Here is a 21,299-nt window from a genome sequence, read left to right as displayed (position 1 = left end):
ATTGCCAGAATTGGTGATCAAAAAGTCAATTGGATTTATGGTTTTGAGAACTATTTAGCATTCTTTATGAATGTGATATTATCGTGATGAATATAGTAAGAATTCATTTGTGGCACCATGTGTTTGTTGTGTTTACTAATTATGTTGAACGGTATTTTAACGTCACAACAAATGCCCATAGACCAATTGAAATAACACATATAGTTGGGTTGGGCATTAGATGGCAGCTGCGACACCAACTTCTGAGGGTTGGTCTGCAACGTTTCAAGTCGAGGACCTCGAAACTGGGCATCGAGAGTCCTATAAAGACTTGCACTAAGTATTGCATTCATTGGATGAGTGTCGTATTTTATCGGTGACAGACATGGAATGTCTGTGCAATTTTAGTAGACTAGTTGACAAGATTGTTAACTGATTCAACTGACTCGAGGGAATCATCATATAGAAACCTTGGAGGCTTAGACTGTATGACTTGAATTCCCAGCTTCGATAATGCAGGATTAGTCCTTGGACTTGAGTAATGATAGTAGTCGCATGTATATGATAGCTATATCTTGGATCTGGCGAGAAATGATTGTGTCTTCGATGTGGTCGTTATAAGCCTTGCCCAGTGTAGTCAGAGTATATAGTGAAGACAGTGTATTTTAAGATAGAATCCATCCCCTATCAGTATATAATGGATATATCTCCTATGTGCTCTAAGATGGTTTAGATTCTCTAAATCTATGGCCATAGCAATTGGTCGAACAAGAGATGGTTTCCTTTGTCAATCAATAGAATAAATGCATCTCAAGTATTCAGCATTATTGCCTAATTTACGATGAGAACCGACGCCCAATTTGATGCTCTAGACTAAAACCGGGAGATAGTCGACGAGAGACCGTACTTGTATGGAACTCGAGAACCTAAATGTTCACGCCAACATTCACCTAGTCTCTAGTGTCATGGACCGTTGCTAGACAGCCACCCATGGTGATGGGTATTTTTTATTAATGGTTAATTAGTAATAATTAATTAAATTAGATTTAATTAATTATTTGTGTTGGACACAATTCCCAAGTCTAGCTGATGGTGAACCTAAAGAGTCACACACAAATTACTATGGAATTGGTGGAATTATTTTCGAATTAATTCGAGAAGAAGCGAATTAATTTAAATGAATTAAATTAATTCAAGGAGAATATATAAATGATTGGATCATTTATTTAATAATCCATTTATTGGATGGCTCAAGAATTAATTAAATTGATTAATTAATTTTTTGGGCTTAACACCTTTAAATTAATTGGATAAATTTATTAGGTTTGACTTAATTAATTGATTGAATCAATTAATTAGTGTTTGGGCTTAGATTTATTTAATTAGATTAAGTGAATCTTTGAACTTAGGTTGGTAAAAATTAATTTAATTAATTATTGTCCAATGAATTTTGATTGGCTTGATTTAATTTGATTAAATCAAGCATGGTGCATACTTTAAGTCCAAGCCCATTTGAGAGAGGTTGAATCAAAGTTAAGAAGGAGTTGAAACTCATCACCATGATGAACATTATGGACTGGTTATGTGTGTGTATAGGTTGTTTTGGAAGCAAATTGGGTAGTTATTGAATTTTGAATTCAATTATATGTAATATACAAAACTACATACATATTCTATCTAACTAAACACACAAGCCACGCAATTTGCTCTTATTTTCTCTCTCAAAATATTCTCCTTTTGTTCTATATTGAATTTGATTCAAGTTAGAACATAACAATCCAAAAGCATTAAACAATAGTGTTTGTTTGGAGTTGTTTTTTTTTCTTGTTCTTTATTCTATCTATCAATAGAAAAAATTGTATTTTTTAAATTGTATTATACTTACCCACTTATAAGTGCAAAAACATTATTAGGGTACGTATATGTTAATAAATTATACATTTTGCTAAATTAATGAAGGGTAAAATTTGAAGTTTATATAAATATTTGTTGACGTTAACATAGTTCATCCAAAAACTAACTACAAGGGTATATTTGTAAAAAAAAATCCCCAAAAAGAGTGTAAATTTTAATTAACCCTATTTATAATAGACAATAAACAATAAATAATAGATAGAAAATGGTATTCTTTTAATTTACGAGCAGTGTTAATGGCTCATTGATCTCACCTCTTATTACGTACCACCACACACTCAAACGAATCTAATGCAGTAATTATTCAACATAAACTTGTATCTTTACCCCAAATGTTGTTCTACCTTCCATCTATAATTGACCCCAATCTCTCCTATAAAACACACAAAATCACTTCAACCTAATATTCCCATTCCAATAAACGCATTGACACCATCAGTTGCATATCAGAGAAAAAATGGACATTCCAAAACTCTCCATTCTCTTGATTTGTCTGATGGTGGCCCTGCAGCTCGCCTGCGCCCAAAACTCCCCTGGCGACTTCCTCAAAGCCCACAATGCTGGCCGTGCACAAGTTGGCGTCCCGCCCCTTGCTTGGAATGAGACCCTTGTCGCCTATGCTCAGGACTACGCCAAAAAACGATCTGGAGATTGTGCAATGAAGCATTCTGATGGACCCTATGGTGAAAACTTGGCAGCGGGGTCATGGGACGTGAACGCCAAAGAGGTGGTGCAAATGTGGCTTGACGAGAAGAAATTCTATGATGTGGGTTCGAATTCTTGCATTGGAGGAGAACCGTGTCTGCATTACACACAGGTGGTTTGGCGAGGCTCGACCCATGTTGGGTGTGCCAGGGCGAAGTGCTCGAATGGATGGACGTTTGTCACATGCAACTATGATCCCCCGGGGAACTATGTTGGAGAGCGTCCTTATTAATTAGACATTATTATGATAACATAAAAAGGATTACAACATATTCATATATTTTATTTCTTTTTTTTTTAAAGACAGTTGTAATTCTTTTTATGTGTATAAAATGAAATTTTTGTTTGCTTTTCTTTTTTTGTGACTGAGTTTATAAACTCTTTAAAACATCTTATAAGATGTTTGTGAGATCATAAGATGCTATAAAGTGTTTGATAATTTTTTTAACAAAAGAGCTTATAATCTCTAAAAATAAAATGTGAGGAGCATATAAGCTCTTTAAAAAAAAGGAGTTGCTAATTTATTTTCAGTATCTTAATAAATTTCTAAAATTAATTACAAATTTGTAATTACTAACATCTTATAAGCTTCACCATCTTATTTTATCCAAACATTTTATAAACTTATTTTTAAGATAAGATTTGCCAAACACCCTCTTACATAGTGTTTGAGTGAGCTAATAGACTTTTCGCAATATTTTATAAGATGTTCGAAAATTATGAGTTATTAAAAGAAGCGTGGTAAATTTTTATATAAAGATTTTTTTTTACTTGAACTCATTTTTTTATCCATTCTCCTTAAACTTGAAGAGGAAAGGGAAAATGGCTACTTTGGACCAAAGATTGAAAAAAGCCACAAAATGAAAAGGAAATAACTACTTTTCCCCCTTCAAACCCTCCGCACAGTTCCATTTACTTTAACAACGCACTAACAGAAAGGATAAATAATACTTAAAAAGTCATAAATTTGTGCACAAAATTGCAACAACAAATTGTTTGATAATTATATTTGAGAACCAAAATCATAATTATCCCTCTGAATCATCTGAATTGACATCTCATAAACTATCAACATTAGACTAGAACAATGAGCAAAAATATAAAATAAAACACAAAATTTATGTGATTAGTTCAAATTGAACTACATGCATACATATATACTAAGCAAGGTCAACGATGACATTGTAAACGAGCAGGTGTGGGGGTGCTGAAATGAGCAGGGAGCTCTTCTGCCATGATACTAGCGCTGAAAGAAATACCAAGTTTTAAAAGTTGGACTTCTTTCTTTACCCCGTGGCAGAATTCCTTCATCCTCTCATGGGAGAGTACCAACTTTAGGAGGCTCCTTAGGGATTACTTCCTTGCTAGTAGCTTAGGCGGGTACAAAGCCGTCCTACTAAAAACCAACAGGAACTTGCTCGGTTGTTTCTTGCTCACCAGGTGTTCCCCTCTTCTGTCGTTGCGAAGGTTGTCCTGCTCCACTAGCTTGGGAGCTTTAGAGAGTTGCATTGACAGTCTCTATTATAAATTACCGGATCTGCTCATCTAGCGATTGGTTGATGGAAGTAGGCATAACTATTGGATCAAAAGTTGGATCGTGGGCGTTGAGTCCCCCTGCGACTTGCTGTAGAGGTGGAATGATGGAACTAGCTACAACACGTAGGGAAATGTTTCCTTTAAAGGATCCATTGTCACCTCCATTACCAGAACTTGTTATTTATCACGTCTAAGCTCAAGTATTCCCATAGATGGTGCCAATGATGCATACCAAACTTAAACCACACCGTTTAGGTCAAAGAATCTTCAGAGAAATCCTCAGATGAACGGGGGAGTAGCCCTATAAAACGAAGCTTAGCACTTTGATGTTTAAAATCAATAACGGTTTACTGAAAAGATGAATGGAAAACTTGCATTGTAGTGAGAATATTGGTGAAATATGATATTAAGGTGATAAATATTGATGTGGAGTGCAAAGTATAAGATTAAAAAAGCCTAAAAAATGAGAGAATTGAGAAAATAAGTGAAACTTTGAGTGAAAGAGTTGATGTTACCAAATGACTGCACAAGACCTATATTTATAGTCTGTTACAGAGCATAATAAGGCTATTTGTTATAGAGAGTTCTATGTCATTTGAAAGCCCCTTGGATTAGCTAACCAACTAAAAACTTCTTGTGTAATTTAGATTTGGATTGACTGAGATACACCTTGTTGACTAGGTCATGATAGGTCAGCTTAGAAATCCAAATGTTTGTTACTTGTAAATTACCAGCTCATTTACTTGTAGAAATCCAAAATTGTATACTTCATTGTATTTTTTACAATTGTACAAAAAAATATACACTATTACATTTGTATACTTAATTGTAATTTTTTAAATTAATTTAATTTTACTATTATGATTTTTTGGACTTGAATATGTTGTTAAAAATTAATTTTATATAATTATTTTATACAAAATTTAATTAAACAAATTCAAAAAATAAAAAAATTTCTCTAGTCATGATTTCAAAACGCGAATTGGAAATTTTTTTAAAAAAAATATTTATTTAAAAAAAATATTTTTTAATTCGAGCCTAACCACGACTCATTATATTATTATTATTATTATATTTAAAAAAATTATATTAATATAATTTATTTATCTTTTAGTAATAAAAAAAAATTAACCCAGATAGTAACATTCTGTTAGTTTTGCCCACACCATAATCATCAATATGCAAGTAATTTAGTGAGTGATACATCACCAATCTCCTAAAAAGACTTGAACCATCTTTTTTTCCGATTTACATTGCAATATTTTCGAATAAATAGTTGTGTGTTATGAAATTGGTCTTGATGATTTAAGATGTAATCAACAATCATTCAATTGCATCATGCATTTTTAGATGCCTCAATCGCCTCAATTTATATATCAAGTTACGTAATTTCATCGGATAAATTATATTTTTGGTCTCATAAATGGACCTATTTTTTATTTTGGTCCCACACTCAGGTCAATTAGCATATTTAGTCTCATATGTTGATTTTTTTTCAATTTCAGGACCAAAGGGGGGATTCCGTTAAAAAATTAAGGCTGGCGTTAAGTTTTTAACGGAATCCCCTCTTTGGTTCTGAAATTGAAAAAAAAAATCCACATATGGGCTTAAATGTGCAAATTGACCTGAGTGTGGGACCAAAACTGAAAATAGGTCCACTTATGGGACAAAAAATGTAATTTACCTTAATTTTATCTCTATATCTACTCGCAATTCAAGGACTGCAGACATGGTAGCTTGCAAACTTTATTTATTTCAATATTGCCAATACGATAACCATCCAAGTTATTTAAATGGATAGCCAACCTACTTGTCTTGCAAATTGAAGACTCCTCTTCTCGTCGTGTTTGTCCATCCACAACCTCCAGAAATCCTTTGTTTTTCCTTTCAACAAACACAAATCTTGCATTAGATCATGAAGCCGGCATGATTTAAACTTGTCTTATATCGAATCTTCATCAATTTCCACTTGAACCATACACCTACTTGCTAGCTCAAACAAACAGCGTTCTGCAACATCTTGCGAACTTTCTCCTCTTCCCTTATCTTCCCAAGAAACCATTCCTTCAGCCATCCACAACATATACAGATCTTTTGTTTCTATATCTTCATCCTCCCGAAAACATGCCAAATACAAAAAGCATAGCTTCAAATTGTAAGGGAGCACATTGTAACTCTAATCAAATATTTGTTCTACTCTTTTGTCATTCTCCAAACCTTTCTCATGTTGAAGGTAAAAATCAAGATTTCTATACACCTTTTCCCATTCGATTGGTTTTTTTTTTCCTGACGAAGAATTCCCTCAATAACTGAAATGGGTAATGGTAGACACACACATCTTTTTACTATTTTCCTGCCATATTCTTCCAATAATTTTATTTCAGTTGTAGGTAGCTTTATATAAACAATAAATGAATGCCAGTTATTTACGTTTGCTAATTAAAAGTATTGTAAAATTCAATTCCTTATGAATTCGTATAGTAATTAAAACAAGAGTAAATTACATTTTGCAATGCTAACTATATCCATTTTTATACTTAGTCATCATTTTTTTTTTTTTTGTCAACTTATCATTTGAATTTTGCGAAATTTACACTGTCATATATAATCATTTTTTGTGGATTTTTCTACCAAAAAAACATCATGTATTGTACATATGTGAAAAATATCACATCACATAACCCTTAAGTATCACATGTGCACTACATGTGATGTTTTTTCAACGAAATACTTAATTGAAAATTAATTATAAATAACAAAGTGCAAAATTTCATAAAATTCATATGGTAAATTAACACACATAAAAAAAATTTAAATATCAAAATATAAAAACAATCGTGCCCTAAAAACAAATCAAAACAAGAGAATTTTCCCCCCTATACTTTAAAAAAAAATCCTCAATAATCCTTATAGAAAATAGAAATAAAATCTGGAAGCATAACTTTTATATTACTTAATCCAATTTTTTTTTTGTTTATGTTTATATTTTTTATTTTCTTTTATCATATTTCTACGTATTTTATTGAGAGGAATGACAAGGCAGAAAAACAAGGTGATAAGAAAATAAAATAGAATACATTAATTAAACTTTGTATGTTACTATAAATAATTATGATCAGTTTCATAATACTATTCTGTAGATACTTTATAGATATATAATTTAATTCACTTTCCAATTAGGTGTGACACTCTCTGGTCATTGTTTGAAACTCTGTTTTTATTAACTTATACGTACAATTGTTAAATTAATAAAGAAATTAAACATCTCAAATAATTAAAAAAAGAATACTTGCAAAATATTGAAAATGTGAAATTGCTATATTTATCATCTATTTTGATGTTTTACTGTGCGCAATTTGTTTTAACATATCTTCATCACATGAGCCCCAAATTCTAGGAAATTGCAAATTCTAACAAATTTTGCTTTCAATGTCACTACAAAAAATTTGTGAGATTTTGTACCGGATAAAGGAACAATTTTTATTTTTTACTTTTGGAAGGACCTGTTATTAGTAGTATTAAATTGAACCAGTATTTGAAACGGTTCTTCTTTCGTCGCTATAAACTGCGTTGCTAATATTTAGAAATAGTTGAGCGTAGATCGTTTCAAGTGGAACGACTATTATACTGCATTGTGTATGACCATTCTTAATTGTGCATTTCAATTTAGAAATTTGATTTTTTTTGTTTGGAACACATTTTATATATTTTGGAACTGTTGCTTAGAAAAATTCAGAAAAATCTTGAAACGGATTCTGGAATATATTTGGTATAAATTTTGAAAGTGGTTGTTACGTATGCAGGTGATATATTTTGGAATAGTTTCTAGAATACTTTTTTAATACTATTTTAGTAATATTGTTTGGAACGATTTGATTTTTTAAGATTGTAATAGTTTTTTAACAGTTCCTAAGATCGCTCTTAAATTATTTTTCTAAATATTCATTATTAAATATTAATTTAATATTTATAATTAATTATTAAATTTAATAATGTATATTAGTTTATTTAATTGAGTAAATATTAAATAATGTAATGTAATTACAATCATTATGAAACAAAAAAACCATATTATATTAATATAAAAATTATCCAATTACAAAAATTGGAAAAAAAACTAATCTAAACAGACCTCTTCAGTAACATCCATGTCGTCATTGTTCGGAATAGGCGGTGGTCTGTCAGAGACTGTGCTGGGTGCTAGTGGAGGCAGTCGGCTGTGACAGTCTGCCAGTCGAGGAGCTGGCCTGCATGGACGCCAAACAACACAATAATTACACTCAAATTAAAGAAAATTACACAATAATTACAGAAAATTCCAAAACTAATTACAAAAAATAACACAATAGTTACTAAAAATATTTTTAAAAAAATTATTATTTTTTTAGAAATTAATTAATTTTAAAAAATTTGAGACAAAATTTTAATAGAAAAAGCATTTTAGAACTCATAAAAATTCAGAAAAATATTTTCTGAAATATTTTAAGAAATATTATCAAAAATATTTTCCAAAAACGTTTTGGCTTAAAATATTTTCACAAATGTTTTATAAAATATTTTTCGTAATATATTCCATAACATATATTTTCACTAATATTTACAAATAAAAATCTGAATATTTTCAAAAAATTTCAGAAAAATCAGAAAATTTATTAAAATACTTTTAATGATTTTCACCAATATTTTACATAAAATTTTTGTAAGAAACATACAAATAGTTTTTAATCACAAATAAAATCGAGAAATAAAAAATTTATGAAAAATTAAAAACAGATTTTTAACGAAATTTCATGTATCTTTGAGAAAAATAGAATGAAATTTTTAAAAAATAGAAAAAAATAAATAAAAACTCAAAAAATTGGGGCACATTATAAAATACTCACAAGCAAATTTTATATTTAAAAATATCAATATTTCAAAAAATTATTTTCAAAAAATTTTGTTAATACAAAATGCATATTTAAATACAGAAACTTCAAAAAATTGCAAAAAAAAAAAATTCGGCCAAAAAAATTCAGAAAATTTAGTAAAAAACTGAACATTCTAAAAATTTGAAAGATTCAAATACTTTAATTGTTGAAAAATATGAAAAAAATCAGAAAAATGGCATACCATACATACATTCTAAATTTTTAATTACAGAAAAATATGTCAAAATTACTCAAACAATAGTAAAAATTAGAATATTTTTATAAAATGACATACAATAATTCGCCAAAATAATTTGCTAATTTTACATACAAAAATTTGCCCAAAACATAACATAAAATTAGTAAACATTCATTCACATATCAAACATTTTACATACAATAATTCGCACAAAAAATTGCAAATTTTACATTCGAAAACTACACATATTAAATACATAAAAAAAAAAAAGTTACACAAAATTTTTTCCCAAAAAATTACACATGTTACATACAAAAATTAAACATATCACCTATACAAATAAAATTACTAACCTTCTTTTAGGTACAGTTGTGGGCGAGTAGTGGCGACTGCTGGTGGCAGCTGGAGGCTGTAGCGCTGGGGGAGGGGGGGAGTGGGACTAAAGAGTGAAACATTTGCTAAGAGGTAGTTTATAGTTCAATTTTGGACTGGTCATTTTTGTTACGACCGTTTCAGAGACCGTTCCAACTATAAAATAAATAGGAATAATTGTTTATTAGCTAATCCGTTCCTATGACTGTTCCTATCTGGAAAAACGATGTTGTTTACGGATTCGAATATTGTAACCATCCCTATTATGTTAAAGGACCGTTCCTAATATTCCAAATAAATATTCATTTTTCAAAAAAAATAAATAAAAATTAAAAAAACTCATACCGGACACGTTAATGAGTAAAGAAAAGTGTACAATGAATGGATTAAGACCATAAATAATATAAAATATTTTTCATGAGATTGATCTATATGCATTATATAAGGTTTATTTGTATATTCAAATTCGTTAGCATTACATAGATGTAACTAGAATCTTATATAATTGTACTGGATCACCTAATGAGACCGTTAAAATTTTGATCAAATATTTAGATATGATTAAATCGACAAAAGACTACATTCGATGAAATTTTGGACATCTTTGTTACAAAGATATCAATGAAGGATCGCGTGGTAAGGCGCAGGAACCGCTAGCAAAAGCGGGTGAAAATAAAATGCGTAATAACAAAAAATTAAACGAATCCAAGGGGTGTACCTTGGAGTTCTTGGACATTCGATTAACTAAAATAAAAACAAACATGGGGTTGATGTAAAATCCATAAAACTGAAATTAAAGGGGTGAAAAACGATACTTTTGTTTTTCACGATATTTTGAAATGTTCTTCAATTGAGGTTCCAACGTAGCATCCCTCTAATTCGTCCACACCACAATCGGAGTCGGGATCTCTATATCCTCTTTGTTAGAAGAGAACGAGAAAAAAAATTACACCTTGTGCAAGAGAGAGAGGCTCGGTCGAGAGTTAGCAAGAGAGGAGGGGAATTTTTTTTCTTTTGTTGTGTGATAATGATTATAATTATTTCTCAAATAACTATATTTTCATATGTATATATACACCTAGTTTGATAATTAAGAATGTTTCTAAATGCATTCTATTATCTACAAGGCATATTTCTCTTTATTCCAAATAAAAAAATCCTCAAAATGGTTAGAATTGCACTTTTCAAAATTGCAATTTGCTAGCCATTTATTTTCTTCCATGAAATTTTCATGGGCTCAAAGTAATGGGCTTGGCCGATTTTTACCCTAAAAATCATAAGCCCAATGAATTTTTATTTAAATCTAATTTAATAAAAATCTATTTAATCTAATTAAATACATAAGCTCAAATTATAGTTATTATTTAATAAGGTCCAACTTATTAAATTATAAGGACAAACCCAATATAAATTAATGTCATTAATTTATTCTTGGGCCTTTTTCCATCCAATGGATCTCTCTTTGTAAGTAATCCAAATACTTGTAGAATTAATTCCAAATTAATTCCTTGTTCCTTTTCGGTAATTTATGTGACTCTTTAAGTCTACATTTCAGCTAGATTTAGACTAGTATCTAACACTACTATTAATTAAATTTAATTTAATTCTTGATTAGCCTTTAATCAAGAAAGCCCATTACTATGGGTGATTGTCCAATAACGGTCCATGACATTAAACTAAGTGAATTACTGTGTGAACATTTAAACTCTCGAGTCCATACGGGTACGACACTTCTGTCTACCGTCTCCCACCAAACTTTATTACTACGTAAATCAGCTTCTACAAATAGATCACTTGAGCATTACCTAAGTTTTAGCAGATAAGACATTGAGTTGCACGACAAGGCAAGAAACCCTGAACATGGATGAACATTTCACTTACAACAGATAGATAAATAGACACATTACGTTCTAGTCTTTATGTAGCAGTCTTTGTTTACTTAAGTACTCCGGTCCATTACCCACGTCTACCAAAACATTAATGCTGATACAATTCCTAGATTGTTAGAATAGTTGGTCTGCAATACCAGGGAATCTCATACATGCACGTTTTTCAGTTTAATTACCTAATACCTTGTTGGATAAGTACCTTAATATCATGTCTGAAGGACAAAGTCCTGCAGGCATCAAACTCAACTCTTTCTAGGGAACAAAATAGTTGCATGCTTCTTTCTTTTTCCTGTCTTTGTTCAAGAACATACTTGTCCATGCAAGCAAACTATGAAAACTACTAAATACCTGAATGATTTCAATCATAGGGTAAAGATTGCAGTGCTTGGAGGACACAATTAGCATGCATAAAAGACTACTAATCATGATGAACACAACGGAAAACAATCCTAGTCGTGTTATAAAGAAATGTTCATATTTGTATTTATTGACTTCTCAAGTTTGACTTTGGCCATTCTCTCTCTCTCTCTGATTGATTAAAAGAAATCCTCTTTCATAACCTTAATGCTTAAATCCTTTGAAAACAACCAATTTTGCTCCCCTTCAGGATGACAGATACTACACAAATACAACCAATTTTTAGAACAGATAAGAACCTTAATGGAAGAATTCGTAGATAATGGTCATTCCGAGATTAAAAAAGAAGCGCACTTAATAGTTTCTCAGAAACAATCACACAACAAAATCAAGATATCATCAAAGTAATCAAGTTTCCAGCTCAGTCCACAGTCTCATTGTTGCCTAACCTTCAAAACAGGTTGTAATAGTGAGTTAATTCCAACATTCTCATAGCATGTATGGTACTACCATTGAAAAACTTGTTTATCCAACATAGAAGCAACCCGAAGATCTTAAGTTCAATGTCAAATCTTCCTTAAGAGAAGAAACAACCTTTGATCAATCCTAAACTTATGCATCTTTAGAGGATCACTTTTTAGCAACATCTGAAGGCCTCCAAATGAAATGTATGCCTCCCTGTCACAAATGAAAATCCCAATGTCAATGAATAAGATCCAAATAAAGTGTTTTGTTCAAGAAGCAATAAGAATGTTGGGAATGCATAAGTATGAGTTCCTTCGATGAAAATGAGACCCTATTGTCAAATATTTCTCCATTGTTGATGTAACACAATCAGTGAATAATACAAACAAATTTCATTAATCAAAAGGTGCATATACATACACTTTAACATCATCTCCACCGTCCATCTTTTCTTTAGCTTCTGACATCTTATACAGAAGCCCATGCATAATATACTCAAACTTGTCTGCAAGTGATTTCTGTTTTCCCTGCAATTGGCGGACAACAATCATGAGTTAAACTCAGTTTCCAGTCATACACTATTCTACCTTCTCCTCGGTGTCAAGTTGTTAATTATGAAATATCTTGGCATGTAAGCATAGACAAACATGCATGACATTACATGATTCACTTCAAAATCCAACATTAGCTAACTGTTGTACTAAATACGGTCATCCCTTAACCAACACTAGCTTTTAGATCTAAGCTACTACAGGGGCAGGAGAAAACCAAAGAATTGGTACCAAATTTATAGGTAGAAAATTCTCTTAATTAGACCATGTCGCCCTATAATACGAGGAGGCAACGCAAATTTGCAAACTTTATTACTTTTTTTTATGAATTACAGTTCTGTGATTTTTTGTAATTTGGATTTCCATGGGAAGATTCTTGTGTCCAATTTTCGAACTCTCTTCATCTCTTGCATCTTATTTAGGAATCCTTGGTTTTCCCCTATATTTGATCCAACATGAGGAAGAACTTGCTAGTTTCCAATGGTATTAGTGTTGCACATTTGGCACTCTTTGCCAACAGAAAATACTATATTCTAGTACCCTTCCTAAGCAATATTTGCCGGAAAAGTACATTTATCTGAGTCTAAAAAACAACATATTTTCTCAGACGTATCACTTCTAAGTTGCAGATTTCACCAAGCTATCTTTGATCATTTCTGTAACCATGGCATATAAATATTGCTTACTACTAGCTACCCACCTAAAAAAAATGCTCCTATATGCTGTTTTCACATCTAAAAATCCATCAACTTCCATCATCCACATATTCAATCACATGATCATCTTATCAGAAACGTATATACACATATAAAGTGAAACAGAACTGCACCTCAGGGAAGTACTCAGCTACAGCTGAACCATCCACATTCAGAGTTGTGGAAATCAACATCCTATATTTTTCACCAGGAAGCATAGGATATAGCTCGGTGTGCACATCTAATTCCAAAATGGAATCACCGTCTTCGCTTGCGGCATTTATTCGTGAAACTGAAACACCATTCCCAAAACCCTTTAGCTCAAACCAATCCCTCGAATAAACTTCACAGAACTTGGAAATTATTTCTGAAGTGAAACAACTTCAATCCAACAAAACTACAATACAGTGAACAATTTCTCGGTTTGCAAAGAATTACTACAAGAGAACGCCAAAGATAACATCTTTTTCACTTTACCTTTGTCGTACACTACTTGGCTATCGATCTTGAGCACCTTGATTATCTCATCAAAGTGAAAATCCGCCATTATCTTGAAAACAAAATAAAAATTAACCTGCAAGGAATATCAAAAAATTGGCATTTAAAATCTTACTCCGAAATTTGAAGAAACATGTATTTGTGGAGTTCCAATCATCCAATTTTCTGAAGAGATGTCCCAGTGAAATTGTGGGAGTTGCATTGGAATTGTTGTTTTTTTTTTTAAAGTAATGTTCTGGTAAGTTAAAACACAAAAACATTTCGGTAAGCATCAAAATAGAAAAACAAGCACATAAAAGTATTTCTGTGCTTAAGTTATACCCGCTTCTCGCTTCTCATTTCTTCATGAACACAGGATAGACCACCATATAGCAAGAATAAAAAACACATACTGACACAAATAAACAGTTAGAACTGAATAAAACTCAGTACTGAACAGTAGGAAAAAGACCAAAACACGAGTCCAGTTTTCCTCAAAGAGTATGAGAGCCGAGAAATATCCACTCCGTAAGACTGGAGTGCGTCTCATCTACCAATATAACATTTATCTATGCGATAATACACAAATTATATACAATTATGCATTACTTCCAACCAGACAAAAATAAAATAGTGAGAGACCATTCTTTTCCAAGCAAACTTAAGACAGAGCATGTCTATAAACAAACAGTTTTTCTCGAATCCAAAGATTCAACACCCCTCCATAACTATGAGTTGGGGTTAGGGTTTACTGACCTGCGAAGACTTGGGCAGCTGTACTGACGTATGTTTCGATCATCTGCACGCAAGTATGACTGAAATCCTTGGTGAAATCAGCCAGTGCTTCTATCAGATCCCACGAATAGAAGAGGAACGTATCAGGAAAATATCGTTAGCCGGCCCCGAATCAAATAATTTACGCCAACAAGCTAGTGGCTGAAGTAAACAGCGTACAATACAGCGGAGACCGAGTGGGGGGGGAGCGGCGCTACCAGTAAGACGGTGTTGGCGGCGGAAGAGAGAGAGAGGAGGGGGAAGGGAGAGTAGGGGTCTTTCTTTTAAATTTGAGGGTGGTGGTTTATTATTATAATATATGGAGTAATTAAATATTTTATTTTATTCAAATATTTTTTTTTAAAATAAAATTGAATATCTTTAAACTCTTAAATTAGCTTATAAGACGTAAAAGCCTTATAAGATATTTTAAATAAGTTTATTTAAATGCCATCTGAATTTCAATCCACAATTATTGAAATAATGATTTGGAGAATTGATCTTAAAGTACTAGGTATCAAAAGAATTTAAAACTACATTTGGAATAATGTAACAAATTTCTTGAATTTGTTTGAATAATTTTAAATTTAAAAGGTTTCATATTCATTAATTTTAATTTTAAATTGTGTTATATTAAATATTAATAAATTTAAATAAGTTCTTATAAAAAGTCATTTGAAATCTTTTTTATAGATTTTTCTCCAACTCCAAATTAAGGCTATTAAATGATTCGATTCGAATCGAATACAGCATTGTTCAATCTCGTTTAAATCATTATCGAACTTGAAAAATTGCATTTCAATTTGTTTGATCGTTCATCTACTCGAACTCAGACGAGCGTTAATTGAATCAAATATAAGTCGAGCTCAAGTAATTTGATGTTTTTAAACATATTAATTATATTATTTTTGTACTAATCGAATTGAGTTTGAAAGATTATCGAACAAAATCTTTTTTCAAATTTAATTTATTAAGTTTAGCAAATTAAATTCATAGTTAATATTTATGTTTCTAATTAGGGTAAATTACATTTTTGGTCCCATAAGTGGATTCGATTCCAATTTTAGTTCCATACTAAGGTCAATTCGCACATTTAGCCCCGTAAGTGGATTTTTTTTCAATTTCAGTCCCGGTTGGGGATTTTGGTTACAACTTAATGGCAGCTGCTGAAATCCGTTAGGTGCTGTTAAATATGAAGGGAAAGCATGTAAAATTGGAGGAAAAGCATGGAGAATTGGAGGGAAAATCAACAACTTGGTGGAAATTATACTATACCCTCTTCCTTCTATTTAAATGTAATTTTTCAAAAGAAATATTGGGATCTATTTTTATATAATTTGTGCAATTTTATTTTTGAAGCTATGTGTAATATCTGAAAATATGTTTCGATTTTTGTAATGTATGTTAAATTTATGTAATCAGTGTTAATTTTATTTAATTTCTATAATTTATGAAAAATATAGTTTAATGTGATATTTAATATATGAAAATAATAAAAAATATGATATTCTGAATACTTTTGAAATGTCTGAACTTAATGTGAAATTTTTTCTGTAATTTTTCTGAATGATGCAATTCTAAAAATTTATATTTTATGAAAAATTGTTGAAAAGAGTTTCTGAAATTTTTTTAAATTTATTTTTCTGAAAATGTATGAAATTTCTGCAATTTATTTCATTTCTTCTGAAATTCCAAAATTCTGAATTCCTAAATTTTTTAAATTATTTCTGAAATTTTTTAAATTTATTTAAAATTTTCTGTAATCCTATGAATATTATGAATATGTATAACTTGTGTAAATTTTATGAATATGTGTAATTTGTGTTGCTTTATAATTTGTGTTAATTTAAGAAAATATGTGTAATTTGTGAAAAAATTTTGAATTTATTTTTCTAAAAATTTTTTTGGTAATTTCTAAAATTATATATTTATGTATTTTTTAAATTTTATTTTAATTTTTCTATAATCTTATGAATATTAGGGGAAAAAAATGGAATTTAATTTTGTGTAATTTTTTGAAAATGTGTGTAACTTGTGTAATTTAAATCCCATTTTTTCATTTAAATAGAAGGAAGAGGGTATAGTGTAATTTCCACCAAATTGTTGATTTTCCCTCCAATTCTACATGCTTTCTCTCCATATTTAACAGCACCTAACGGATTTCAGTAGTTGCCGTTAAATTTTAACGGAAATCCCCAACCGGGACTGAAATTGGAAAAAAAAATCCACATACGGGACCAAATGTGCGAATTGCACTTAGTATGGGACTAAAATTGGAATGGGGTCCACTTATGGGACAAAAAATGTAATTTACCCTCTCTAATTATAGTAATCTATTTGTAAAGAAAAATTATTAATATTTAGGAATTGAGTTAAATGCGTGTGTTTCATTGAAATGAATTCATATCAATCATATAACAGTGGTGGCAATAAAATATATATTCTGTGAATTTAGAGATCACTTATTTAAATAATTTCGATCAAAATTAAATAAAAATAATGAAATAATTATGTTTACACCTATTGGTTTATGGCTTATTTACATAAATTATTCATATCTTTTAAATAACTATACATACACCCACTAAAATATCGTTATCATTTATATAAATTACCTCTTATTTTTTTGAAAAATTACACACACAACCCTCTTTAAAATATTAGCATTATTACACAAACTATCTCTATTTTTTTATTGTCAAAAGTAGTTTCTGTAATTATGCAAAAGATAGGAATGACTTATATAAATAGATCATAAATCAGGTGTATAAATGTAATTATCCCAAAAATAATTAATACTTTCATGTATTGGTGATAAATTATAATTTTCAAGAATGATAAAGACCGAATTGGTCGTCTTCACTTTTTTTTTTTTAATTCTTTTGCTGGGGTTAATATTTTTTCAGTGTGCGATGTTGGTAAGTTTTAATACTCAGTTGTAAGAGTGATTAAAGAGTTTTCAAATTGAATATGTTTTTTAGCTTTGATATTGTATTATGTATCTCGAGAAAAGCTTGTGATATCAACTCATTTATAGGGACTTTATAATAATTTTCCAGTCTTCCAGGTGTTGTATTACGTATCTCAACTCATCTTGGGGAACTCCGTATAAATTCTGGAGTTGAAGATTTTTTTGAGATTAGATATCGCATTACAACACCTCGCGGAAACCTTTTTGGTTTATCTCAGGGGTTAAACTTTTTGCTTCCCCTACTAGAGGCATGTTTGTGTACATCATATAAAGGATAAAAAATTTTCATTATTTGAAAAGAACTATTGTGGTTGGAATTCAAGATATGATCCCGATAATTCTCGATGAGTTATCTTTACACGATCTTGTTTTTTCAGAATTCCTTTGTTGGTTGTTGTGGTCTATGAATTCTTTGAAATGTCGTGCATGGATTAGTTTTTATATTTTCTTTTCCAAGTGATAACAATCTTCAGTATCGTGTCATTTGCCTTCATAGAAATGGCAATAGCTATTAGACTTCATGCACTTTGAATGGCTTACATTTCTGATGGCCAACAAACCAGACCTTGTTGCTTTGCAGTAGCTGGAACTTCAATCCGCAACTGTTCAACAACAACGTTCTAAGTTATTTGGGGGGCGTGTGTTTGCTAGCGCTTCTACTTCCTCCTCCTATAAAGGTGATGTTTTCTATTCCTTATTAATCTTCATTTTCTTGGAGGCTGTAGGTTTTGCATCTTGAGGGATCTGTCCAAAATAAATATAAATTCCTTTATTTTATTATGAATTGGCTAATAAGACAAGAATGTTTAAATACAACCCTGCAAGAGATCGATCCATGTTAATGTCCATAGTATTCAAGCCCAACAGAAGAGAATCCCAGCTACTTAAGCCCTATTTATGCTTATAAAAATAGACCTCTATCACACAACAAGTACATACAACGACACGTCAAATGCACACATAACATACAAAACATAAGTCACAATTCATAAATAAAATTAAATAGATTCAAGTCCAAAACTTTACCATGTCGATGCTCTACAATTGCGAAGGTTACACGTCTTCTTTGGTCTCAAATCTTCAAGCTTTGATAACATATTTTTAAGATGACACGTGATTTTCTCTCACAAGCCCAGAGGAGAATTCATGCTTTCGTTACGTTCTAGCCAAGTCTCGTACCATATCTATTCTTTTATTTATATCCAAGAGCAAGCTTCAATCCTTTGGATCGACATTTAGAGTAAATGATCATATGCTTATCTTTACTAAAAAGATTTAATTGCTATTCTTATTCAAATTTAACAGAACAGCTGATACTACTACGTGTGAGGTACGTGATGTTGTAGTTTGCTATTTAAGTGAGATGACTATTAGTTAATTTATTTTAGTTATAAAAAATAATTTCCGTCTAGAAAGTTGCTATTGGTAGCTGTATTTTTTGAAGTCGTTTATCACCTCACACAAGCTTATAATAACCCATAATCCTAAAATCAAAATAGCTTTTCAAACACAATTGGAATCCATTTCTCTATATGTGCAAGTTTTTACAAGTTTTTTCTGTGCATTCTATTTAGACTTATAACCATACATTGTAAATATATGACTATATTTTTATCTTTCGTTGTATATTTTATGTGTTGCAACTAGCTTATTCAAGATATGTTTGGAATATGGTTGAGTGTTTTAGGATGTGTATATGCAGTTGACTTAATGACATTAGCAACTTTGTGTTGCTTTTTTTTTCTTCTTTTATAGCTTTAACTATGAGATACGCATCTTGGATGAATCATGGCCTCCTAAGGGTCCAAGGTCTAAACTTGACCGTGAATCGACAAAAGGTGAGGGTGTTTGTGCCATGTGTTCTTGTGAATTATTGTTAACTTTTTGTAGTTTTAGAGTCCAAACATTTCACGATAATAGCCTTCAATTGAAGAGAGATGTGAATTGCACAAGTTCAATTGATTGCAAACCCTGTATTACCCATGTATAGAATTTTATGCTTCTTCGTAGCGAAACCTACAAAGAATCTAACATCGAACACAGCTATAAACATGATTGTTTTAAACTCGTATGTGGTGCCAATTTACACACATTTGAGATCTATTAGTTGGGATTCTGTGTTGGATGCAAGGAGATATAGCAACTGAATGTCCTAATACCAAAATTGGAGTTACAATGTGTTTATTATTTTCCGCAATGTTGTTTGTTAACTTTGCTGCCATGTGTTCTTTGAATTATAGGCAATCGAAGCTCCGAAAGAACCTCGGTGTCCTAAAACATGTCGGGACCGTGTTTTGGAAGAGATGGATTAGTTGTCAAAGGTAAGAAAGCATATTTTCTTTCAGCACCATGCTTCATTTATTCCATGGTTTTGAACTTTCTGTTAAATGGTTTTTATGTACTTTAGGACTTTGAGTCACAGAGGAAATGGAAACTTGCTCACGGAAAGAAAGTTGAAATAAGAGGCAGCAAGATCACGCTACATACTACAAGAGGGGAGAAGAGTTTAAAGGTGCGGCATTTGTTTTTCTTATTTATTCTAAACAGCATAGTCACTCACTATTATAAAGAGAAACCATCAGATTAGTTTTCCATTTTGGTCCAATGGTGTTTTTATAGGAGCATTCTCCTAGTTTGTTAATGCTCTGTTACAAATTTGATCAAGTAGAGGAGTAGAAATTAAGACAATTGGGACTCAGTATTTCCCAATGATGTGAAGAAATTCTGGACAAAATCTAGCAAGTCATTTTGAAATGGCTTTATAATGTTACTATCAGCAGCACCCATTGTGACCAAGTTACCCATGATTATGGTTGATGCAGGTTTTAAACAAGCATTAGTTAGAACTTGATGAGAAGAAGAAGAAAGCACTTGATAAGCACAGCTCGAGTTCCTTCTTCGGCAAATCGAAAGGTAACATATTCTAATCATAACAGTTTGACTATATCCTGGGTGAAGCTAATGAAACTAGAGGAGGTTTTAGTAATTGCAGAAGCTGAAGCGAGCAGATTCATGTTATTTCTTGTTTCTCTTTGGGATAGAAGTTTGTGCTCGCCTCCATATATATGTAAAAATATTGATACCTCCACCTCTCCTTTTTAGGTGCTCGTCAATGCTGGCCGAGACCTTGTGAATTCACCCACTCTTTGGAGATCATCTAACTTGTGCACTATCAAAGAGCAACCCGCTATTCATGAGAAAGGAGGAGAAGATCGTGTTAAAAACACACACTGGTAAGTGGTTAATTTTGCATATTTTGTTTATTATGTTATTCTTGTACATTGGGTTGGTTCTTAACTAAGCTAACAGTGCTAGGGCCCTGGTAAAAATTCATGTTATCTGTTGTTTCTCTTTGGGTAAGAAGTTTGTATTCCCCTCCATATATATGTGAAAATAATGATGCCTCCACCTCTCTTCTTTTAGGTACTCGTCAATGCTGGTCGAGATCCTTGTGTATTCACTCACTCTTTGAAAATCATCTAACTTGTGCACTATCCAAGAGCAA

At 31.3% G+C, this 21,299-nt stretch overlaps 2 protein-coding genes across 2 annotated transcripts; one reads left to right on the top strand and one right to left on the bottom strand.

The window, feature by feature from the left end:
• On the top strand, positions 2,252-2,908 carry LOC105172292 (basic form of pathogenesis-related protein 1-like). The gene has a single exon (XM_011093676.2). It carries the CDS (start codon positions 2,351-2,353, stop codon positions 2,828-2,830), a length of 480 nt encoding a protein of 159 aa, XP_011091978.1. The 5' UTR covers positions 2,252-2,350; the 3' UTR covers positions 2,831-2,908.
• LOC105172291 (DNA-directed RNA polymerases II and V subunit 8A) lies at positions 12,199-15,112 on the bottom strand. Its single transcript, XM_011093675.2, has 5 exons — positions 14,806-15,112; positions 14,050-14,146; positions 13,707-13,864; positions 12,747-12,853; positions 12,199-12,539 (listed from the first exon to the last, which is right to left on the bottom strand). The coding sequence occupies exons 2-5, from the start codon at positions 14,117-14,119 to the stop codon at positions 12,428-12,430; spliced, it is 447 nt and encodes a 148-aa protein (XP_011091977.1). The 5' UTR covers positions 14,120-14,146; positions 14,806-15,112; the 3' UTR covers positions 12,199-12,427.

This window comes from Sesamum indicum, linkage group LG10 (genome assembly GCF_000512975.1).
Source record: "Sesamum indicum cultivar Zhongzhi No. 13 linkage group LG10, S_indicum_v1.0, whole genome shotgun sequence".
In the NCBI taxonomy this organism is placed as follows: domain Eukaryota; kingdom Viridiplantae; phylum Streptophyta; class Magnoliopsida; order Lamiales; family Pedaliaceae; genus Sesamum; species Sesamum indicum.
Note: the sequence above shows the minus strand (reverse complement) of the source record. Positions and strands in the feature narration are given on the sequence as shown.

Bases quoted from the DNA above. Each gene is read 5' to 3' on its own strand.
- LOC105172291 (XM_011093675.2), bottom strand. From the start codon at position 14,119: ATGGCGGATTTTCACTTTGATGAGATAATCAAGGTGCTCAAGATCGAT. The intron at 12,854-13,706 runs GTGCAGTTCTGT...CGCCAATTGCAG, and splicing joins TAGCTGAGTACTTCCCTGAG to GGAAAACAGAAATCACTTGC. The intron at 12,540-12,746 runs GTATGTATATGC...CATTTGTGACAG, and splicing joins GGTGGAGATGATGTTAAAGT to GGAGGCATACATTTCATTTG.
- LOC105172292 (XM_011093676.2), top strand. From the start codon at position 2,351: ATGGACATTCCAAAACTCTCCATTCTCTTGATTTGTCTGATGGTGGCC.